General features: G+C 40.2%; 1 protein-coding gene across 1 annotated transcript; it reads right to left on the bottom strand.

The window, feature by feature from the left end:
• Positions 1–463: 463 nt before the first annotated feature.
• Positions 464–18,245, bottom strand: LOC100667733 (olfactory receptor 5B21). Its single transcript, XM_064288032.1, has one exon. It carries the CDS (start codon positions 2,203–2,205, stop codon positions 1,111–1,113), a length of 1,095 nt encoding a protein of 364 aa, XP_064144102.1. The 5' UTR covers positions 2,206–18,245; the 3' UTR covers positions 464–1,110.
• Between the last annotated feature and the right edge of the window lie 5,076 nt (positions 18,246–23,321).

The raw sequence follows: 23,321 nt of genomic DNA, 5'->3' as shown, positions 1-23,321 counted from the left end.
CATCATCAACAGTTGATATGTGAGAAGCAAAATTAATCACCACTCCCATCCCATGCACACACATTTGCTCATACCATCCGGCACATGAAACAAGACCTGAAGGTGGACTTGGGATGTGCGTCATCATGCCATTCTTATCTTAAGAAGTAAATTTCCAGGCAGGCTTTTTTATTCATGTAGCATCTAATTACAGAACATCAAAATACCCAGAGAGGAACTGAATTATTGAAAAAATGAGAGCAAAGAGGGCACAGAAAGCTATTAAGTGCAGTCATAATAGATTATCCAAAGGGTGATGAGAAATGCAAGTATTTAATTCAGAAGACAAATATCCGCTTTCATACCCCTTGGAAAAACGTTCTCCCAACCTTCTGCAAGCTTTGGTAATTATGTTAGACAAAGGCTAAAAGCAGAGAACAGAGTGCAGGCTCTCTAAAGGAAGATATATTTATCCAGGTTAAAGTTTAAGTAATTCATCTACTGAAACTGTTACATACTTCTGTATAAAAAGTGGCTTATTCTTTTATACCAAAATTGTCCCAGCTCTTTAGCTGAAAGAGGTCTAGAGTGCAAAGGCACATGGCCGATGAGAGGGTGCAGTGGAGTTAGGGAAGGAGGGCTGGGATGATTGGCTGGATTCAATCCTAGGTCACCTGACTCTTGGTCCAGCTTTCTGTCTTCTAAATTGTAACTTTCCAAGACATCATTTAAAACATGGAAATTTCTTCTGACAACATTAGAAACTTTAAATTGCAAACACATGCACCAAAGGATTGAAAAACACAATATCTGTGTATTCCAGATGAAGGTTTGATCCTTAGAATAAATTTAATATTGAATGAAAATTTCTTACATGTATATATGTTTCAATCTTCTGCTTTAAAAACCGTCATGAATCTAATGCAAAGAGGGTTTAAATGTTCCATGTTCTTGTTCGCTACATATAATAGTATCCTCCTGAGTGGGGCATTTCAAAGGGCTACTTTTTATGACTCTTCTTCAAGCAGAAGTAACTACCATTCTTGGGGAAGACAGAACTGAAACCTGCCAAACCTTGATAGTCATGGAGGCACTTAGATCTGAGAGATGATTTTTCCTTTGGTTATGTGCCTACTTCCTATTCACACTTAAAGACTGAGGGTAAAATTTGTTGAGTATTTTCCAGAGAGCACTTTTCACTTCTTTGTTCCTAAGGCTATAGTTCAAGGGGTTCAGCATGGGAATCACCACAGCGTAAAACACAGATGCTATTTTGTCCATGTCCATGGACTGACTGGAGCTGGGCTGCAGGTACATGAAGATGATTGTGCCATAGAAGATGGAGACTGTAGTGAGGTGGGAAGCACAAGTGAAGAAGGCTTTCTTCCGCCCTTCAGCCGAACGTATCCTTTGAATGGCAAAGTGTATGAAGAGGTAAGAGATGAGGATGACCAGGAGTGTGAAAAAGACATTGAAGCTCACAACAAAGGAGACAACCAACTTGCTGATGCATGTGTTGGAGCATGAGAGGGCCAGGACTGGTAGGATGTCACAGAAAAAATGATGAATCTCATTAGAACCACAGAAGGAAAGGCTGAAGGTGTCTGCTGCATGAATGGAGGCATTGAGGAAGCCACAGACGTATGAGCCAATAGTCAGGCGGGCACACACACCTGCTGTCATGGTGGTGGTGTAATGAAGAGGTCTACATACCGCTGCATGGCGGTCAAAGGCCATGGAAGCCAGGAGATAGCACTCGACAGTGGCAAAACCCGCAAAGAACAAGAACTGAGCAGCACATCCATTAAAAGAAATGACTTTGTTCCCTGACTGCAATGTAGCCACCATCTTGGGAGCTACAGCTGATGAGTAACCCAGGTCTACAAAGGAGAGGTTACTGAGGAAGAAGTACATTGGAGTGTGGAGGTGGGAGTCAGAGTAGATGATCACTATCATCCCCCCATTCCCAACCAGAGTGATGAGGTAGATGAACAAAAACATCAGGAGGAGGGGAATCTGAAGATTGGGGTCATCACTTAATCCCAAGAGGATGAACTCTGTTGCTTCTGTACTATTCTCCATTGATGTCAACTTATATTTAGCCTGCAGTGATTCAAGAGGAGAAGAAGGGTCAGTGAAACCGAGATGAAAGTATGAGGCTATGGCAAGATGATATAAAAGAAGAAAACTAATATACGTAGAGAACATACTATGCATAAGGCACATGCTTCCATTATATTATAGCACCCAATCCTGTGAGGTAGGTGCTTGTCATAGATTGGATTGCGTCTCCTCAAAAATGTGTGTATCAACTTGGTTAGGCCATGATTTCCAGTATTGTGTGGTTGTCCTCCATTGTGTGATAGTAATTTTATGTTAGAGAGGATTAGGGTGGAATTGTAACACCCTTACCAAGTCACATCCCTGATCCAATGTAAAGGGAGTTTCCCTGGGGTGTGACCTGCACCATCTTTTATCTTATAAGAGATAAAAGGCAAGGGAATCAAGCAGAGAGTTGGGGAACTCATGCCACCAAGAAAGCAGCATGGAGAGCAGAGCATGTTCTTTGGACCTGGGGTTTCTGCACAGAGAAGCTCCTAGTCCAGGGGAAAATTGATGACAAGGACCTTCCTCCAGAGCCAACAGAGAAAGAAAGCCATCCCCTGGAGCTGACACCCTGAATTTGGACTTGTAACCTACTAGACTGTGAGAGAATAAATTTCTCTTTTTTAAAGCCATCCACTTGTAGTATTTCTGTTATAGCAGCACTAGATGGCTAAGAGAGTGCTATTATGCTCACTTTACAGATGAAAAAGTTAAGGTTTAGGGAGGTTAATGTTGACCAAAATAATCTAATTACTAGGGGTCAGAACCAAAATTCACACTGTTGTATTTCTGAATCCAAAGCCCATAGACTCAGAGCTTGGATTCTTCTACCCATTCTGTATCATATAAATACTAATTTTGATGTGTCTGCAGCATAGTTATTAAAATTTTATTTACTTAATTTTTAAGAAGAAAACAGTATGAAGTAAAGAGTATATATCCCTCATTCCTTCTCTTCCCCATTCCACTCCCAAGAGTACAGACTCTATAGTAATCTCCTGACATTTTCTATGCACATACAATTAAATAAATTATAGAAATCTTAACAAAAGCTTACTATGTACCAGGCACTGTTCCAATGGCTCTACTTGTAGTTAACTCATTTAATTCTCAAACCAACTCTTTGAGGTTGATCCTATTATTTTCCTCATTTCACACAGGGAGGAACTGTATATACGGTAAGAATGCTCTACTTCCTCATTTTCAATTTTTCACCTTTATAAACAGTGTTCCATGATTTAAAACATGCAAATATAGCATATGGCTTTCTTACTTTAGGTTATTTCCAGTGTATTTTATATTTGATCTCCTTTTCATGGCTACTATCTGCTCCTAAAACTTTGTAGCTCTTACTTGGGCACTGGAGAGCTATTATTATTTTTAAAAAATAGTTAAATGATGATTGACAGATACGTGTTGGAGATGGAATTAAAACTCTGGACTGTCTGAGGCTAAATCCAGAGACTTTAACTGCAACTCTTAATTTAATATCTTTATGAGTTTATCCTGCAACCGTCTTTGTTGTTGATCTTGGTTACAATTAAGCTCTCCTTTCTCTACATTCTCAAAACACTTGAGTCTTGGTTGATTACCATACAATTAGTTGAGCAGCCTCCCAACTCCCTAAATAGCTCTAAGCCCCTTGGGACAGTGAATGTCTTCATCCGCTCTGGCCCACCCAGCCTACCAAGGACCCTGGCACACATAAATATCTATTGAATTGAAAAGCACATCAGTAATAAATCATTTAAATATTTTTTATGCCATTTAACTCCAGAGCAAAATAACTTACTGTTTGTTTTGTTTTTGTTTTATCTAGCTGGGTCCTTGCTTCCTGCCAAAATGTTAGCTTAGATTTGAGGTAGGAAAAATATTCAGAAGTAACAGTGAGTTTGGGGATAGACAGGGCAGGAGAATGGCTTGTGCCCTAACTTTAGACCTTTCTGTCTCCCCTACTGTTTTTTCTCAACCTGAGGTGTTTACAGGTTTTGACTGCTCCTGGTAGTCAAGTGGGCTAGACCATGCTCAGAAAAAGAAAGAGAACACAGGTGGAAAGAAGGGGGGAGAGGGAAAAACAAGGGACTAGGTGGAGAAAAAAGCTTCAGCTCCGCTTGACCTTGGCTTACCTTGGATTCTTCTACCTGTTTATATCATATAAATACAAATGTTGGTGTGTCTGCAGTACAGTTTTTAAGACCTTATTTATTCCATTTTAATATTGATCAGCTGCAATGATCAGGTCCGTGAGAAGTTCTATGTTGTACCACAAAGAGAAGGGGCCAGTCCAGCTCCTTATGCTTAGATAACCATACACACACAAGCGGTGTGACTGGTATTACAAGAACTGGCTCAACCAGCTCGGGAAACACTACTGGACGGAGCCCGTGGTAATATCTCACAGCCTCGATTCCAAATTTCACCTTTATAAACAATGCTGGAGCCCTGATGGTGCACTGGGTCAGCAGTTTGAACCCACTAGCCACTCTGCGGGAGAAAGATGTGGCAGTCTGCTTCAGTAAAGATTCACACCCTTGGAAAACCTTATGGAGGCAATTCTACTGCGTCCTAGAGGTTTGTTAAGAGTTGGAATCTACTCGATTTCAACAGGTTTGGTTTTTTGATATATGAGCAATGCTCCAGTGAATACCATTGTAGATCTTCTCATGCCTCTTTATTTCCCAAGGATAAATTTCTAGAATTTCATATTTTTCAAGAATTTTTAATTATTGATAGATTTCCACCCAGCAATGTACCAATTAACTCTCCCACCAGTAACACTCTCTGTTATCTGTTATATCCAGTTCTTTCAACCTTTGTCATGAGTATAAGATTCTTTAATTTAGCAGATACAGTATCCTGTAATCTATTTCAGGGCGTTTCCTGATCCTACGTAGTAGCAAACTGAGGTACATGATGCCCTCAACATCACACAACTACTTAATTGAAAAATCTATACAATGTTCCAGAACAGAGTTTCTCAATCCTGGGTCTGCTACTGGTATTATGGACTGGATGGTTCTTTGTTTTGAGAGGGTGTCCTCTGCACTGAAGAACATTTAATGGCATCCCTGGCCTCTACCCATCAGATGCCTATAACACCCCTTCCCCAGATGGGACAGCCAAAAATATCTCCAAACATTGCCATATGTCCCCTGGGGGGCAACAATGCCCCCAGTTGAGAAGCACTATTCTAGAGAGTATAAAAAACTGTTTTTGAGTGCATTTCTTCATTTAATCACAATAATTCCATGAGTTAGATAGATACATAACATATTTGTGATATATATCTATATATATAGATACAGGTATAAACCAAAAAAAAAAAAAACCCAGTGCCATCGAGTTGATTCTGACTCATAGCGACCCTATAGGACAGAGTACAACTGCCCCAGAGAGTTTCCAAGGAGGGCCTGGTGGATTCGAACTGCTGACCCTTTGGTTAGCAGCTGTAGCACTTAACTACTACACCACCAGGGTTTCCAGTTACAGATACAGATATAAATTATATATACATAATAATAATCATACACGTATATATATACACACACAGGAGCCCTGGTGGCGAAGTTAAGAGCTTGGCTGCTAACCAAAAGGTTGGCAGTTTGAATCCACCATGTGCTCCTTGGAAGCCCTAGGGGTCAGATCTACTCTGTCCTATAGGGTTGCTATGAGTTGGAACCGATTCAACGGCACATAACAACAACATACCTATATTCATGCATAGCTATACACATGAAGAAACTGCCTTGGCCAGACGAAGAGGTTGGTTCAAGGTCTATAGCTCCAGCCAAATATTGCTGCTCATTGGCTGGGGGAGCCTGGGAAGGGAAAACTGGTAGTTAAGTATTGAAAACCTTTGACTAAGGAGGCATTCACCTTCCAATCTCATAAACCAGCCTCTTTCCCAACACGAGCTGGGGTTAAACAGGCTGGAGAAACTCTAAGAATGAAATGTAGCTGATTTAGCATGGATTCTGAATTCCTTCCCAAAACACCTTCTCAGATGCTTATTTGATCAATTCCTTTAGTTAATACTAATCACCTGAGTATATTCACCTAAGCTGTAGGTTCAATTTCTAATAACCATCACACACCCCAGATTGAGCTGCATCAGACTGCCATTTTCACTCATCAGGAAATAATATTCAGGGTACTTTCTGTGTTTTCTTGAAGGACAGCCCTTTCTATTATGCATTGCCAAAAAAAAAAATTCCCATCTAGTCCATTCCGGCTCTGTTAATAAAAGTGTGTGGATACAGACCAAGTGGAGAAATCTGGAGTTAGCGAAGAGAGGAAAGGCCTCATTACCTAGAGTCATCCCTGGAGGTTTGCAAGGCCTGAACCCAAATCCTGATGCTGCTATATTTGCTCCCACCCAGGTCTTGCAAAGACCTAAAATAAATATCTGAAGGAGACTTAAAAAGGAAACCCAAACCCAGTGCCGTCGAAAAGGAAAAGACATTTTAAAAAAGACCTAAAGATAGTATTGATATACTACTGCCTTATATAATAAATGGAGCCCTGGTGGCTCAGTGGTTAAGAGTTCAGCTGCTAACCAAAAGGTCGGCGGTCCGAATCCACCAGCCACTCCTTGGAAACCCTCTGGGGCAAGTTCTACTCTATCCCACGGGGTCATTATGAGTCGGAATCAACTCAACAGCAACAGGTTTGGTTTTTGGTATGCAAGAAATAACAGATGAGAAGATGTTTTGAAATTGAAAAGCATTAAAATGTAAGGGATTATTATTATTACAAAAAGAGAAAGTGGAGTCCAAACTACAGAGACAGATAGTCTAGAAATGAAAGTTCCTTCAAAAATTGCTTCTAAAGGGACTTGAAGAATCATCACCAGCCATCGTACCCCAATTGGAGAACTTCAAAGAAGATTCAATCTCGTAACTATTGGACTGTTTTTTTATCACGATTTGTGTATCATTACCCACTGCTTAGACTAGTGCCAGGCGTATAAAGACCCCTAAATCTTTGCTGAATGAATGAACGGATTTGAAGCCCAGAAGTTTAGTTAGAGTATTAGTTTTAATACTTACTACTTTTGGGACTTTGGCAAGTCAATTTTCTTGCTATCAACAACAATTTAAGTAAAATAAAATTTGGGAAAATCTAGAAAATCCTGTGTAGTTTATGGTGAGCACTTAATACAAGCTAACTTATTTAATCTCCTTATTAGACTGCTGGTCAACCATCTGAACTTGGTTTCTTGTCTTTAGTAATACTAGTTGGTTACAGTGTCTCGCCTCACATGTCAATGTCTGAGTAAAGATGACCCAAAATTACCTATGGAAGCCCCTCTCTGTCTCCATTTGTGTGTGTATGTGTGTGTGTGTGTGTGTCTTAGTGTGAGATATAGCAAAGGGGACTGGGAAAATGGAAATGAAAAGTCATTTTTTGTACCTATTTCTGAACCCGTTTCTCCTGGACAAACTCATTGTTTCTATCCACAAAGAGAAGGATGTTGCTTTTAAAAAAAAAAAAAAAGTCAGGAATAACATACCTGTGTTCTCAGGAATTATGAGATCTCAATTCAGAACTGCCTTCAGCTATCAGACTTTTTGAAGTCTAAAACAGAAAAGCTGTTTGGTCTCTAAGAACCTCAGATTTCAAATAATAGAAAATTTCCTGAGGCAATGTAGTAATAGTGTAAAGGCAGGCCAGCTGCCTTTGAGGTTTGCTTCAGACCCTAAGTGAATCATACCAAACTGTATGGCAGAACTGGGACCAGCTAGACACCACCACAAATGTAAATTTAGGATCCTCTAGAGAAAGGGTCCCTAAGGTCACAACCCCAATCCAAGTCTCAGCAGCATGCTAACAAGTAAACAAAACACCACTTTACTGAGGGACCTGATATTATGATATGAAGAAGCTTCAACCAGTTGCCATCCAGCCGATCCTGACTCATGGCGACCTCATGTGCTGCAGAGTCGGATTGCAGCTCCATAGGGTTTTCAAGGCTGTGACATTTCAGAAGCAGATCATCAGGGCTTTCGTCTGAGGCACCAACCTGTTAAAGGCCAAGGGAAGTCCTGTTCTTCCATTCACAGACAAATATTATTGATGAGCAAGTTTCATCAAAGGAGCTTGAGAGTTCAATCGCTCCCCAAATCAGCCCAGGGAAGACTTCCTGTGATTATTGGAAGTTGGTTCTGACTTTAAAACTAAATTGGGAGAAATAAAAAATACCAGATGGAGAAGATAAACTTCATCAGAATTTCAATTTTTTGTATAGTCAGTTCTGCATACAGTACTACAAGTTTCAGAAAACTCTGTGGGCCAAAACACTTTCAGGAAATATTTTTTCTTATCAACTTGATTTTTTTTTAATTGTAGTAAATGTGTTTATAATAAAATACTTGCCCTTTCAACATTCTTCACATATGCAATTCAGTGACATTACTTGTATTCATCACATTGTACAACGACCATCATTATTTATTTTCAACTTTTTCCATCACCCTTAACAGAAGCTCAGTGTCTCCTAAGCAATGAGTCCCTTTATTCCCCTTGCTCCTGCCTGCCCTTGGTAACCACTAATAACTTTAGGTCTGTGTACATTTGCCCATTCTAGATATTTCGTATAAGTGGACTCATACAATATTTATGCTTTTGTGACTGTCTTATTTCATACAGCATGATATTTTCAGGTTCTTCCATATTGTACTACATAACAGAACTTCTTTCTTTTTATGGCTGAGTAATATTCCATTGTATGTACATACAACATTTGGTTTATCCATTCATTAGTTGATGGGCATTTAGGTTGTTTCCACTTTTTGAATATTGTGAATAGTGCTGCAATGAACATTGGTGTACAAAGAAACCCAAACCTGTTTCTGTTGAGTCAACTCCAACTCATAGTGACCCTACAGGACACGGTAGAACTCCCTCATAGGGTTTCCAAGGATCAGCTGGTGGATTCCAACTGCCAACCTTTTGGTTAATCACTGTGCCACCAGGACTCCTATTGGTGCACAAACCAAAACCAAACCCATTGCCGACAAGTGGATGCCGACTCACAGCAACCCTATAGGACAGAGTAGAACTGCCCCATAGGGTTTCCAAGGAGCACCTGGTGGATTCGAACTGCCAACCTTTTGGTTAGCAGCCATAGCTCTTAACCACTATGCCACCAGGGCTTCCTGCTTGTGTACCAACATGTTTAAATTCTTGCTTTCAATCCTGTTGGATATACACAAAATAAGGTTTAGCATGGACACTACAGGAAGAAAAGCATTCTATTTATTTCTACTCCTAATGAGTTCCCCCACGTGTCGTTTTTTTAATATACATATTTATATGTTGGAAACTCACCACGTGTCTGTCAGTTTGTCGTACTGTGGGGGCTTGTGTGTTGCTGTGATGCCGTAAGCTATGCCACCAGTGTTCAGATACCAGCAAGGTCACCCACAGAGGACAGGTTTCAGCTGAGCTTCCAGACTAAGAGAGACTAGGAAGAAGGACCCGGCAGTCTACTTCTGAAAAGCATTAGCCAGTGAAAACCTTATGAATAGCAGCGGGACATTGTCTCATATAGTGCTTGAAGATGAGCCCCCCAGGTTGGAAGAGACTCAAAAGATGACTGTGGAAGAGCTGCCTCCTCAAAGTAGAGTCAACCTTAATGACATGGATGGAGTCAAGCTTTTGGGACCTTCATTTGCTGATGTGGCATGATTCAAAATGAGAAGAAACAGCTGCAAACATCCATTAATAATAGGAACCTGGAATGTACAAAGTATGAATCTGGGAAAACTGGAAATCATCAAAAATGAAATGGAATGCATAAAAATTGATATCCTAGGTGTTAGTGGCTGAAATGGACTGGTATTGGCCATTTTTAATCAGATAATCATATGGTCTACTGTGCTGGGAATGACAACTTGAAGAGGAATGGTGTTATGTTCATCATCAAAAAGAACACTTCAAGATCTATCCTGAAGTACAATGCTGTCAGTAATAGGATAATATCCATACACCTACAAGGAAAACCAGTCAATACAACTATTATTCAAATTTACACACCAACCTCTAAGGCCAAAGATGAAGAAATTGAAGATTTTTACCAGCTTCTGCAGTCTGAAATTGATCAAACATGCAATCAGGATGCATTGATAATTATTACTGATTGGAATGTGAAAGTTGGAAACAAACAAGAAGGATCAGTAGTTGGAAAATATGGCCTCGGTGATAGAATCAATGCTGGAGATTGAATGACAGAATGTTCCAAGACCAATGACTTCTCCATTATAAATACCTTTTTTCACCAACATGAACAGCGACTATACACATGAACCTTACCAGACAGAACACACAAGAATCAAATCGACTACATCTGTGGAAAGAGACAATGGAAAAGCTCAATGTTGTCAGTCAGAACAAGGCCAGGAGCCGATTTTGGAACAGATCATCAATTGCTCATATACTAGTTCAAGTTGAAATTGAAGAAAATTAGAACAGGTCCACAAGACCCAAAATATGAACTTGAGTATATCCCACCATCTGAAGAATAGATTTGACTTGTTGAACACTAATGATCAAAGGCCAGATGAGTTGCGGAATGACATCAAGGACATCATACACGAAGAAGCAAGAGGTCATTAAAAAGACAGGAAAGAAAAAAAACAAAAATGGATGTCAGAAGAGGCTCTGAAACTTGCTTTTGAATGTGGAGCAGCTAAAGCAAAAGGAATAAATGGTGAAGTAAAAGAGCTGAACAGAAGATTTCAAAGGATGGCTCGAGAAGACAAAGTAAAGTATTATAATGACATGTGCAAAGAGCTGGAGATGGAAAACCAAAAGGGAAGAACATGCTCTCCATTTCTCAAACTGAAAGAACTGAAGAAAAAATTCAAGCCTCAAGTTGCAGTAGTGAAAGATTCTATGGGGAAAATATTAAACGATACAAGAAGCATCAAAAGAAGATGGAAGGAATACACAGTCATTATACCAAAAACAATTGGTCGATGTTCAACCATTTCAAGAGGTAGCATATGATCAGGAACAGATGGTACTGAAGGAAGAAATCCAAGCTGCTCTGAAGGCACTGGCGAAAAACACCGCTCCAGGAATTGATGGAATATCAACTGAGATGTTTCAACAAACAGATGCAGTGCTGGAAGTGCTCACTCGTTCATGCCAAGAAATTTGGAAGACAGCTGCCTGGCCAATCTACTGGAAGGGATCCATGTTTATGCCTGTTCTCAGGAAAGGTGATCCAACCAAATGTGAACATTATCTAACAATATCATTAACATCACATTAAGGAAAATTTTGCTGAAAATCATTCAAAATCAGCTGCAGCAGTATATTGACAGGGAACTGCCAGAAATTCAGGCTGGATTCAGAAGAAAATGTGGAACCAGGGATATCATTGCTGATGTAAGATGGGTCATGGCTGAAAGCAGAGAATACCAGAAGGGTGTTTACCTGTGTTTATTGACTATGCAAAGGCATTCGACTGTGTGGATCATAACAAATTATGGATAACATTGTGAAGAATGGGAATTTCCAGAACATTTAAGTGTGCTCATGAGGAACCTGTACATAGACCAAGAGGCAGTTGTCTGGACAGAACAGGGTGTACTGCGTGGTTTAAAGTCAGGAAAGATGTGTGTCACGGTTGTATCCTTTCACCAGACTTATGCAATCTGTATGCTGAGCAAATAATCCAATAAACTAGACTATGTAAAGAAGAATGGGGCATCTGGATTGGAGGAAGACTCTTAACAACCTGGGTTATGCAGATGACACAACCTTGCTTGCTGAAAGTGAAGAGGACTTGAAGCACTTACTGATGAAAATCAAAGATCACAGCCTCAATGTGGATTACACATCAACATAAAGAAAACAAAAATCCTCACAACTGGACCAATAAGCAACAGCATGGTAAAAGGAGAAAAGATTGAGGTTGTCAAGGATTTCATTTTCCTTGGATCCACATTCAACACCCATGGAAGCAGCAGTCAAGAAATCAAAAGACGCATTGCATTGGGCAAATCAGCTGCAAAGGATCTCTTTAAAGTGCTGAAAAGCAAAGATGTCACCTTGAAGACTAAGGTATTCTTGACCCAAGTCCAGGTATTTTCAATTGCATCATATGTATGTGAAAGGTGACAATAAGTAAGGAAGACTGAAGAGAAATTGATGCCTTTGAATTGTGGTGTTGGCAAAGCATACTGAATATACCATGGACGGCCAAAATAACAAACAAATCTGTCTTGGAAGAAGTACACCCAGAATATTCATTAGAAGCGAAGATGGCGAGACTGGGTCTTACACACTTTGGACATGTTGTCATGGAGGATCAGTCCCTGGAGAAAGACATCATGCTTGGTAAAGTATAGAGTCAGTGGAAAAGAGGAAGACCCTCAAGAAGATGGATTGACACAGTGACTGCAAAAATGGATTACAACAATTGTGACCATGGTACAGGACTGGACAGTGTTTTGTTCTGTGGTACATAGGGTCGCTGTGAGTCGGAAGTGACTCAACGGCACCTAAAAACAACAACCTACTGAGTTAGCATATACTGGGTGCTTCCTATGTTTCAAGCCCTTTGTTAAGTATTATATATTTGTTATTTTACTTAATTTTCACACAACTCTGTGAGGAATGTATTGTCTTTCCTATTTGACATACATGAAAACTTCAGTATACCCCTAGCACCCAGATTTTGGTTTCTAATACTATTATCCAATGAAAGGGACCAGGTCTCCTTGAAGAAATGATTGCTTCTAGGACTGGGGCAGGAAATATCCAAAATGATCCTGAAGCATCTCGTAGTTCCAGAAAATAAATAAGTGCTCAAAATATCATGTCATAGCAACACAGGAGACAACTGAGAGAGTTTCCAATGCACAAAGCTGAAAGGATTAGAGCAAGAAAATAAAGTAGTATTGGGTTATAACCCAATGTATAAAATAAATATACCTGAGTCCATACTTACATAAATAAATCATTGAATAAACAAAAAGTGAGGGACACTCGACAGATATATTCAGAATTATGCTAAGTATATAATCCCCCCTCAAGGAAGTAGGAACTAACTCTTCATTCCTTAAGTGTGGGTTACACAGTGACTTCCTTCCAAAGAGTATAGTATGGAAAGGGGGAGGGGAGTAACTTTACAATGGAACAACCTGCCAAACACCGCCTCATCCAGGTGACCAAGGCTGACATCAACAGTGGTATGTAATGTTGACAGTATGGACCTTTAATTTGATGTAATAAGAATGGACTTTTCTTCTGTGATCTTCCTCCCAAAATCTATAAATCCATCCTAATCATGAAAAAAACATCGGGTTAATTCCAATCAAGGGACATTCTATAAAACACCTGACCAGTACGCTTGAAATACAAGGAAAGTCTGAGAAACTGTCACAGCCAAGAAGAATCTAAGGAGACTTAATGACTAAATGTAATGTGGTATTCTGGATGGAATTCTGGAATAGAAAAGGGACATTAAGTAAAAACTAAAGAAATACGAATAAAACGTGGCCTTTAGTTAATAATAATGTATCAATATGGGGTTATTAATTGTAAAAAATACACCATGCCAATATAAAAGTTTAATAGTAGGAGAAATTGAGTGTGGGGTGTATGAAAACTCTATACTATCTGTGTAAGTGTTCTGTAACTACAAAACTATTCTAAAATAAAAAGTTTATTTAAAAAGCCCTTAAGTATAGAAAATTTTTATAATCTGCCCAAGATCACATAGCTTGTATGTGGCAGAGCAAGAATTTGGATCAAGTCTCTCTGACCCAAAGGCTATATACTTGTGCGCTCTGCTCTAGTCCTCCACTTTGGGAACTGATGTGCAAGAACACGGATACTTTCAATATCTAGGGATGTTCCTGCTTCTCATCACCAACCCAAATGCCCTGCCATTGAGTAGAATTCCAACTCATAACGACTGTACAAGAGAGCAGAACTGCCCCATGGAGTTTCCAAGGCTGTAAATCTTTAGGGAAGTAGGCTGCCACATCCTTCTCCTGAGGAGCCGCCGGTGGTTTAGAACCGCAGAACTTTCGACAAACGCTTGTTGAATAAATATGGATGTTCCAGTATGTTCAATATTAAAAATGAAGCTTTTTTATCCATCTTTTTCTTTCCTGTCATGAAAATATTTTCATGGAAAAATTTGCTGTTAGAATAAAAATTAAGATGTTCTATAAAGGAAAAAATAAGAAGTGGCCAAGCAGGTGGCAAGCTGGGTGATAAGAGACCATGGATATGTTTGCAGCACTCTCAGACTCTTGTAGCATCTAACCTCCATTCTCCTCGCCAGTTATCTCCTGATCCACGCTAAGTCCAACTTAAATTTCCTCCTCATCATTTTATTTGATCAATACATCCCCCAGGAGAGGAAAAAAGAGGGAAGGTAAGGAGATAGGAAGGGAGGGGAGGGAAGGAGAGGAGACTTCACCTGTAGGTTCAACACTTTAACAACTGAGACAATCTAGCCTAAACATCTGATTCTATACAATAATTAAGTAATCTCCTTTATCAATGTTTAATATTCTAAAAAACTGTTTAAAATGAAGACTATTAGTATGATAAAGTGGAATGGTCCTGGATTTTGTCAAGCGAGAGAATCTGCTGCTGACTGAACTAATAACTTAGAAAATTACTAAGTTCTTTGAACCTCATCAGCTCCTCATGGAACTAAATACATCCTCTTTCTTTTCTCTCTCCAAAATTTCTTCATTCCAAGGCGAATACTTCCTGCTTTGACTTCTCTGGCTCCTTCACTGATATCCTCACACTATTAATTTGACACTTTACCTCCAAATAGGTATACCTTGAGGTTTTAGGAAAATAAAGGCTAAGAAAGAGACCAATTTTTACTTTTGAATTAGTTCAAGGCCAGACACGAGTTGCTGTCCATCCATCTTTGAGTTAATGCTGCCATCTTGAGGCTGTGTCAAGCTTTGCACATGATGAGCCATTCCAGAGAGGTGCTGAGGCAATTTCCAATGGCTCTGGCTGAGAAAAATAAGAACTTGATTTCTACTTACACCATTGACCAGTGAATTCATGGAAGAAAAGTGCTTTGGAACTACAGGAAAAATCAAGAAACTACCAGTATGTCTAAAAAGTTAATTTCATGGACTTATCAGAAGTTAGCCTCTTTTAGGATCTTAGAGATCACCTAGGTTGTAAGGTACTCAATACCACAATTCAGAGGTGGAGATAAAGCATCCAGTCCCTAGAGGTAGATGCATGGGTTCAAATCCCAACTCTCCCACTTAGTGCCTGCATGGCTCATACAAGTCACTTAGCCTATCCATTCCTCACTCTCATTATGGAATTGTAAGAATTGAGTTAATTGATGTAAAGTACTTATAATGTTGTTGTTGTGTGCCTAGTTCTACTCTGACACACATGGGGTTATCATGAGTTAAAATCGACTCAATGGCAACTGGTTTAGTTTTTGGTTTTGGAAGAGGAAACCAGCATCTTTCAACTATATCACAGCCCATATGCATATGCATAAAAAACTAAAATCCTCACAACTGAACCAATAAGCAACATCATGATAAATGGAGAAAAGACTGAAGTTGTCAAGGATTTCATTTTACTTTGATCCACAATCAACACCCATAGAAGCAGCAGTCAAGAAATCAAATGACATACTGCATTGGGCAAACATGCTGCAAAAGATCTATTTAAAGTATTAAAAAGCAAAGATGTCACCTTGCAGGCTAAAGGGCTACTGACCCAAGCCATGGTGTTTTCAATTGCCTCACATGCATGTGAAACCTGGACAATGAATAAGGAAGACCGAAGAAGAATTGATGCCTTTGAATTATGGTGTAGGTGAAGAATATTGAACATACAATGGACTGCCAAAAAAACGAACAAATCTGTTTTGGAAGAAATACATCTAGAATGCTCCTTAGAAGCAAAGATGGTGAGACTACGTCTCACGTATTTTGACCGTGTTATCAAGAGGGACTAGTCCCTGGAGAAGGACATCATGCTTGGTAAAGTGAAGGGTCAGCCAAAAAGAGGAAGACCCTCAACTAGATGGACTGACACAGTGGCTGCAACAATGAGCTCAAGGTAACAGTGATTTTAAGAATGGCTCAGGATCGGGCAGTGTTTTGTTCTATTATGCATTGGGTCGCTATGAGTTGGAATCGACTCGATGGCACCTGACAAAAACAGCATGCATATGTAAACACATAGAAGGTGGACCTTCCTTTTTCCTAAAGATAACACTCTCATCTGGGTTCTTGCCTCCATCTCATGTTCTTAAACCTTAAATATCTCCATCTCTGTGAGTTCTTTCTCTCTGCACACAAACAGGTTTAGGTCTCCCCATCCCAAACACACTTCTCATTCCTGACAGTCCTTAGAATTACCCTTTTGACTCATTTTTCTTTTCCACAAAGTAGCTCCAAGGAGATTTTCATGTTTACTGAGTGAATGAATGAATTGTCAAGAAGAAAATTACACCGCATGAGGTAACAGAACCAGTAAGTGGTGTAGATGGAGTGGAAATCCACATCTGAGGTCAAGGCCTACATCATAGAGTCTTCCCCACCTTTCAAAATTGCAACTGAAGTCCCAAATGAGCCAGACACCAAAAGACCAAAATGTATTTGTTGGAAGTTTAGGATTTGCTAACCAGGATGACTCTACCTAGCCCGTGGAAATATATCTTTGTCACCGTGTTCTTTTAAGTAATACTGGTGACATTTTTTTTTTCCCTTAGGTATTTCCCTTGCATAATGCTTAGGTCATGGACAGGCCATGAAAATTTTGGTGTTGGGGAGTTCCTGTACTCTTTTCCCATGGCTCTGCTTCTTTGGCCTGGGTTAGCTGTTATCTGTGGGAAGTAGCTAACTGGATGGATTACCTGTGCCATGAAAATCCTTCACTCCTGAGCATTACTTTGTCAATATGTTGCTGCAAAGGAGGATTATGAGCTCAAACTCAAGCTCTTCTCCTAATCTCCCAGCACTTCAATTCCATCAGTTTTAATTCCAAGCTTTAAAAAAAGATTTCTAAAATCATACAAAAACAACTAAAGTTTTGCTTCAGTTTCACAGTCTCCATGGAAATGCTATTTTGACTTCATCTCTTGGACTATTTTGTTAATGTCTTTTATGTATGCCACTGAGCAGTTTATGAAGCTCTTTCCCACTTCTTATCTTGGTTAATCCTTACAGCAAACTCACATGGAAGGTATTATTACCCACATTTAGAAAATTAGGAAACGAAGTTTGGGGAAGATAAGTGGCTTAACCAAGGTTTAGAGTTTGTAACTGGTAGAATCAACATTTGAATTTTAATTTGTCTGATACCAACACTACTGTTCTTGTCACTATACCAAAGACAACATAGGCCACAGCAGTGGGTCACTTTGCTGCCCTAGTGACCCCTTGAAATTTCATCTTATGGGCCATGTTTCTTAGATGTGCTATACATGTTGATGTACAGCCTCAGAGAAAGTGTCCCAGGCAAGGGCTATGCAAACTTTGACTCTGGTTACAGCTTTATCACTGTAAAATTTGGTGACCTCAGCCTATTCATGTAACCACTTTTTCCATAGGTAAAATGGAAATAACAATCACTGCCCACTCTTTCCAGTCTTTCATCTTTCCAGCCATCACTACCCCTAGAAGAATGTATTAAGCTTTCTAGAGCTGGGAATATTTTAAAGCTTTGCAAATGAATGGGTTACCACACAAAGCACTGTGATTATCAGTGATTTGAAGACCTTTGTAATAAATTTTTTCTTATAACTTTCCCTAACAGATGCTGTCAGTTCTCCACCCATATCTGTTGGCATTCACTACTAGGTGCACACTGATGCTTCCTACTGCAAGTACCTGTGATTCTTGGACTAAGGACTTTCTTTGGCCACAGAAGTCTGTTCAGCTTGCATGCAGGGCAGGCCAGAGAAGGCAGAGGTAGGGTGGAAGTTGGTGGGTGTCACCCCAGGCATTCTACAGTAGTTTCCAGAAGTCCTCATGAATATAAGCTCCAACTGCCCACAGCAATAACCCTGCTCAGTAACTCTGCTCATTAACACACACTGAATTGGCCTCCTTCTTCCTTTGCTTTCTCACATCTCTGCTCCCCTATCTATACACCCAGGCATTGCCTTATAAATAGACTATCGCACACAAATCCAACCCAAAATAAGAGACATTCAGGATAAGTATCTTAGTCTTGGTTCTCTAGAGGAAAAAAAACAGTGAAACCTATACAGATATGTAGAGAGAGATTTACTTCAAGGAAATGGCTCACACGATTGTGAGAGGAAATGTCTCATGCAATTGTAGGGGCTGGCAAGTCCTAAATCCGTAGGTCAGATGACAGAATGATCACCTCTGCTGGCTCACATGGTTGCAGGGGCTGATGAACCCAAAACTTGCAGATCAGGTGACACATTGGAGGCCTTTACTGCTTCACAGGGTTGAGAGGGTTGGTGAATCCAAAATCTGCAGGTCAAGCAATAGGCTGGAGACCCCTGCTGGCTTATGTCCTGGGGTCCAGTGCTGAGAAGATTGTAGGATCGGAAAGAGAGCAAGCTTTGCCAGCACATTCATTTATATCATGGATACAGGCCACACCCCCAAAGAAACTCCTATTCCAACTGATTGGCTGCTCACATCGGATCACAAAAGGGGAGGTGATGCATAGTGTCTGCCAAACCACTGAGAAGTATAGCCTAGCCAAGCTGACACATAACATTTACCATCACAACAAGTGACAGCTTCACCAGGCAGTTTGTGAATGGGAATTAATTGCTTTTCAGACACCTCCGCACCGTTTCTTTTTCCCACACGAAATATGTTATATGTTAAAACTAAAAAAACGAAACCTGTTGCCATCAAGTCAATTCCAACTCATAGCAACTCTGTAGGATACAGTAGAACTGCCCCATAGGGTTTCCGAGGCTATAATCTTTATGGAAGCAGACTGCCACATCTTTTCTCCCTTGGAGCAGCCAGTGGGTTTCAACCACTGACCTTTTCATTAGCAGCTGAGCACTTAACAACTGTGCCACCAGGGCTCCTTCATTTCCCATGTTTCCTGCTTGGCTAGAAGCTCTGGAAATTTTACATTCACCAACTCATGAATTCTTTTATATACTGCTTAGCTTTCTCCCTTACCACTTTCCCTCTCAATATTTTCCAAATTATCCCAGAAAAATTTCTCTCCCTCTAAGCTCCAATATTTTTGAGCCTCCAAAGTTTCCTAACTTGCGTTTGAAAATGCAAGGGCACCTGGAGAGGGAAATTCATATTTTCAAAGTACTATTGGACATCATGAAAATCATCACCTTCAACCTCCGAAGCACTGAAAAGTGTCCCTAAAATCTCCTCTCAGAGTCACTATAAATGTCTTCTTTCTCTTCCTCACCTACCAGACACCCAGTTTTCTTCACGTACCAGCTTTCAGGATAAATGAAAGTCATTTTTCTTATAATTTTCTTTTTTGTTTATGGTATTATTTTTTTTTTAAGTATTTTTCACTACAAATACACAGACTGCAGTAACAGTAAGGATTTAATTTGTTGTTGTTGCCAGCGGCTGTCTACTATACCCTTGATTCATGGTGACCCTGTGCCCAATAGAGTGAAAGGGACCACTGTGATCCATAGGGTTTTCATTGACTGAATTTTGGAAGTAGATCACCAAGGCTTTCTTCCTAGTCCATCTTAGTTTAAAAGCCCCACTGGAACTTATTCAGCTCCATAGCAACACACACCCTTCCAACTGACAGACAGGTGGTGGCTGCACATGATGTGCACTGGCCAGGAATTGAACCTGGGTCTCCCCACATGTAAGGCAAGAATTCTACCACTGAACCACTACTTCCCCCACTAGAAAAAGCAGCATGTATAACGTGATTTCCGAGACAGTTTTGCATCTTACAGGATGACAGTACTCCTTCTTTTTCTCACTTAGTAACATTGACACACATTATTCAACTTTACTAACGAATTGCACAGGAACAAAAAGTTTGTGTTCTAAATATACGAGCTATCTGCAGTATGCTTCAATCTTGAAATGTGAAGTATTCCACAGTGTTCTAGTGTCTAAAGAATTAATAAATAAGCAGATGTTATTTTTGTCTATTAGTTTTTCATGGTGACTTTCTGTGCCACCATTGAGTTTATTTGTTCATTCAGTTATTCATTATTCCACTACACTTTAAGTTTATAAAAAGAGGGAATATGACTGTTTTGCTCACTCAGTGAGTGACAGAATCCCAACTCAAATCAATTAAAGTAAAAAAAAGAGAATTTATTTGCCCATATAACTGGGAAGTTTGGGGTGAAGAAGCTGACATGAGAAAATTGAGGGACTCAAACAAAAGAAGACCCTGCCTCGCCATTACTCAGCTCTACTTTCATCTGCATTGGTGTCCTTCTCAGGCAGCCCTCCTCTATGTGATGATGATGGTATTTCCCAGCAGCAATAGTTTTCCCCTCATCCTCACAGCAAGAGGCCCTAAAGGTGCAACAGTTAAGCACTCAGCTGCTAACTGAAAGGTGGGTAGTTCAAACCCAGTCATCAACTCCATAGGAGAAAGACCTGGCAATCTGCTCTCATGAAGGTTACAGCCAAAAAAACCCTATGAGGCAGTTCTACTGTCACACGGGGTTGCTATGAGTCAACGTTGACTTAACAGCACCTAACATTCTCACAGCTACAAGCTCCCAAAATGAGAATGACTCTCCCAATAAACCCAGCAAATGTCCTAGGGAGTAACCTGATTGGCTTTTTTGGGTCACATGTCTATCCCTCATCCAATCATCTTAGTCCGGAAGAACAAAGTATACTTACTGGTGAGGCCTGGGTCTTGTGTCCGTTCTAGGAGTTGAGGGTAAAGTCAGTGTTGAACTGCCAGATGTTGAGGTGGTCAACTAGAACAGCAAGTCAAAGTAAAATTAACAATCAAGTCTTCCTGTATTTACTGTGATAATGTAAGCAAGAAGCGAAAGTAGGAGTCAGCACACCAGCATTCAATTTTCCCCATGGAATGGCAACGAGCAAGGGTCAGGTGAATCAATGCAGAAGGGGAAATAATTTTACTGTCCTGAACTCAGAGCTCCTGCTGTTTATGGATTCAGGCCGACAGGTGTGATACATATTGTACGGAAATCTCATAATCCCACTATTCTATCCTCAGCTATGAGTATATAACAAATCCCCACTTTTCACTTCTCTGTTTATTTCTGACATCAGCTGCCCATGCACCATTTCTCTGAAGTCAAAAGGACAACTCCCAAATTTGTGGGAGTCCAGGAGACACCCTCACTTCTGACCTGCTAGTCACAGATTCAGGGCTGGTTTCCCTCTAACCCTTCAGGATGTCAGCTACAAGTTCAGGAGTCTCCCCCCACCCCACCCCCCGGACTTCTTCACTTCTGACTTGCTGAATCTCACTACTCTTTTGTGTTTGATAATTTGCTGAAATGACTCAGAGAACTCACAGAGGTGCTATGCTTATGATTAGTTTTGTTATAGGAAAAAAGGACACAAACGAAGACAGAGTTCCCAGCACAAAGCTTTCATGTCCTAAAGGACATGCTACCCTACCACATTCATGGATGGCTTTCACCAACTTAGGTAGTCCATGTCCACAGCCTTTATGGGCTTCATTGCATACTAATGAATAACTGGATCAACCCCCCTTCATCCCCTTAGGTGGGCTGATATCAAGCCATGTGGTAGTCTTTCTGTTAAGTCTTACTCAACCCATTAGCATAAGCCCCTAGGTGTGGTCTAGAGGTTCAGATAACTAAGGCATCTCAATTACTAAGGAAATTCCAAGGGTTTTGGACTTTCAGGAACAAAGAACAAATGCCAAAAAATTGTTGTTTTTAGGTGCCATCAAATCAGTTCCAATTCATAGCGGCCCTTTGTACAGCAGAAACACTGCCCTGGCCTGTGCCATCCTTACAATCATTGCTATGTTTGAGCCCATTGTTGCAGCCATTGTGTCAATTCATCTCGTTGAGGGTCTTCTTCTTTTCCTCTGACCCTTTACTTTACCAAGCATGTTGTCCTTCTCCAGGGACTTGTCCCTCCTGGTAACATGTCTAAAGTATTGAGATGAAGTCTCGCCTTCCTCCTTTCTAAGGAGCATTCTGGTTGTACTTCTTCCAACATAGATTTGTTTGTTCCTCTGGCAGTCCATGGTATAGTCAATATTCTTCACCAAACACCATAATTCAAAAGACCTCTTTAAAGCATTAAAAAGCAAAGATTTCACTTTGAGGACTCAGGTACACCTGACCCAAGCCATGATATTTTCAATCACCATATATGCATGTGAAAGCTGGGCAATGAATAAGGAAGACTGAAGAAAAATTATGGTGATGATCCTTAGAAGCGAGGATAGCAAGACTTCATCTCATGTACTTTGGACATGTTATCAGGAGGGACCAGTCCCTGAAGAAGGACATCATGCTTGGTAAAGTAGAGGGTAAGTAAAAAAGAGGAAGACCCTCAAAGAGATGGACTGACAGTGGCTGCAACAATGGGCTCAAACATAACAATTGTGAGGATGGCACAGGACTGGCAGTGTTTCATTCTGTTGTACATAGGATCACTATGAGTCAGGACCAATTCAATGGCACCTAACAAAGACAAAAACATCTTTCTGGTATTCTCTGCCTTCCACCAAGGTCCATCTGACAACAGCAATGATACCCCTCTCTCTACATATTCTTCTGAATCTGGCTTGAGTTAATAATATTGTTCAATAGTTTCCACATTCTGTTGAATCACCTTTCTTTGGAACAGGCACAGATGTAGATCTCTGCCAGTTGGCTGGCCAGGAAGCTGTCTTCCAAATTACTTGGCATAGACGAATGAGCACTTCCAGCGCTGCACCCATTTACTGAAACATCTCAATTGGTTTCCCACCAATGCCTTCAGCAAAGCTCAAATTTCTTCCTGAAGTATCATCAGTTCTTGATCATATGCTACCTCCTGAAACAGTTGAATGTCAACCAATTCTTTTTGGCACAGTGACTCAGTGTATTCTTTCCACCTTCATTTGATGCTACCTGCATCATTCAATATTTTGCCCATAGAATCCTTCACTAGGCTTGAATTTATTCTTCAGTTCTTTCAGCTTGAGAAATACTAAGCATGTTCTTCCCTTTCAGTTTTCTAATTCCAGGTCCTTGTACATTTCATTATAATACTTCGCTTTGTCTTCTTGATCTGCCCTTTGAAATCTTC

Source organism: Loxodonta africana, chromosome 7 (genome assembly GCF_030014295.1).
Source record: "Loxodonta africana isolate mLoxAfr1 chromosome 7, mLoxAfr1.hap2, whole genome shotgun sequence".
In the NCBI taxonomy this organism is placed as follows: domain Eukaryota; kingdom Metazoa; phylum Chordata; class Mammalia; order Proboscidea; family Elephantidae; genus Loxodonta; species Loxodonta africana.
Note: the sequence above shows the minus strand (reverse complement) of the source record. Positions and strands in the feature narration are given on the sequence as shown.

Bases quoted from the DNA above. Each gene is read 5' to 3' on its own strand.
- LOC100667733 (XM_064288032.1), bottom strand. From the start codon at position 2,205: ATGTGCCTTATGCATAGTATGTTCTCTACGTATATTAGTTTTCTTCTT.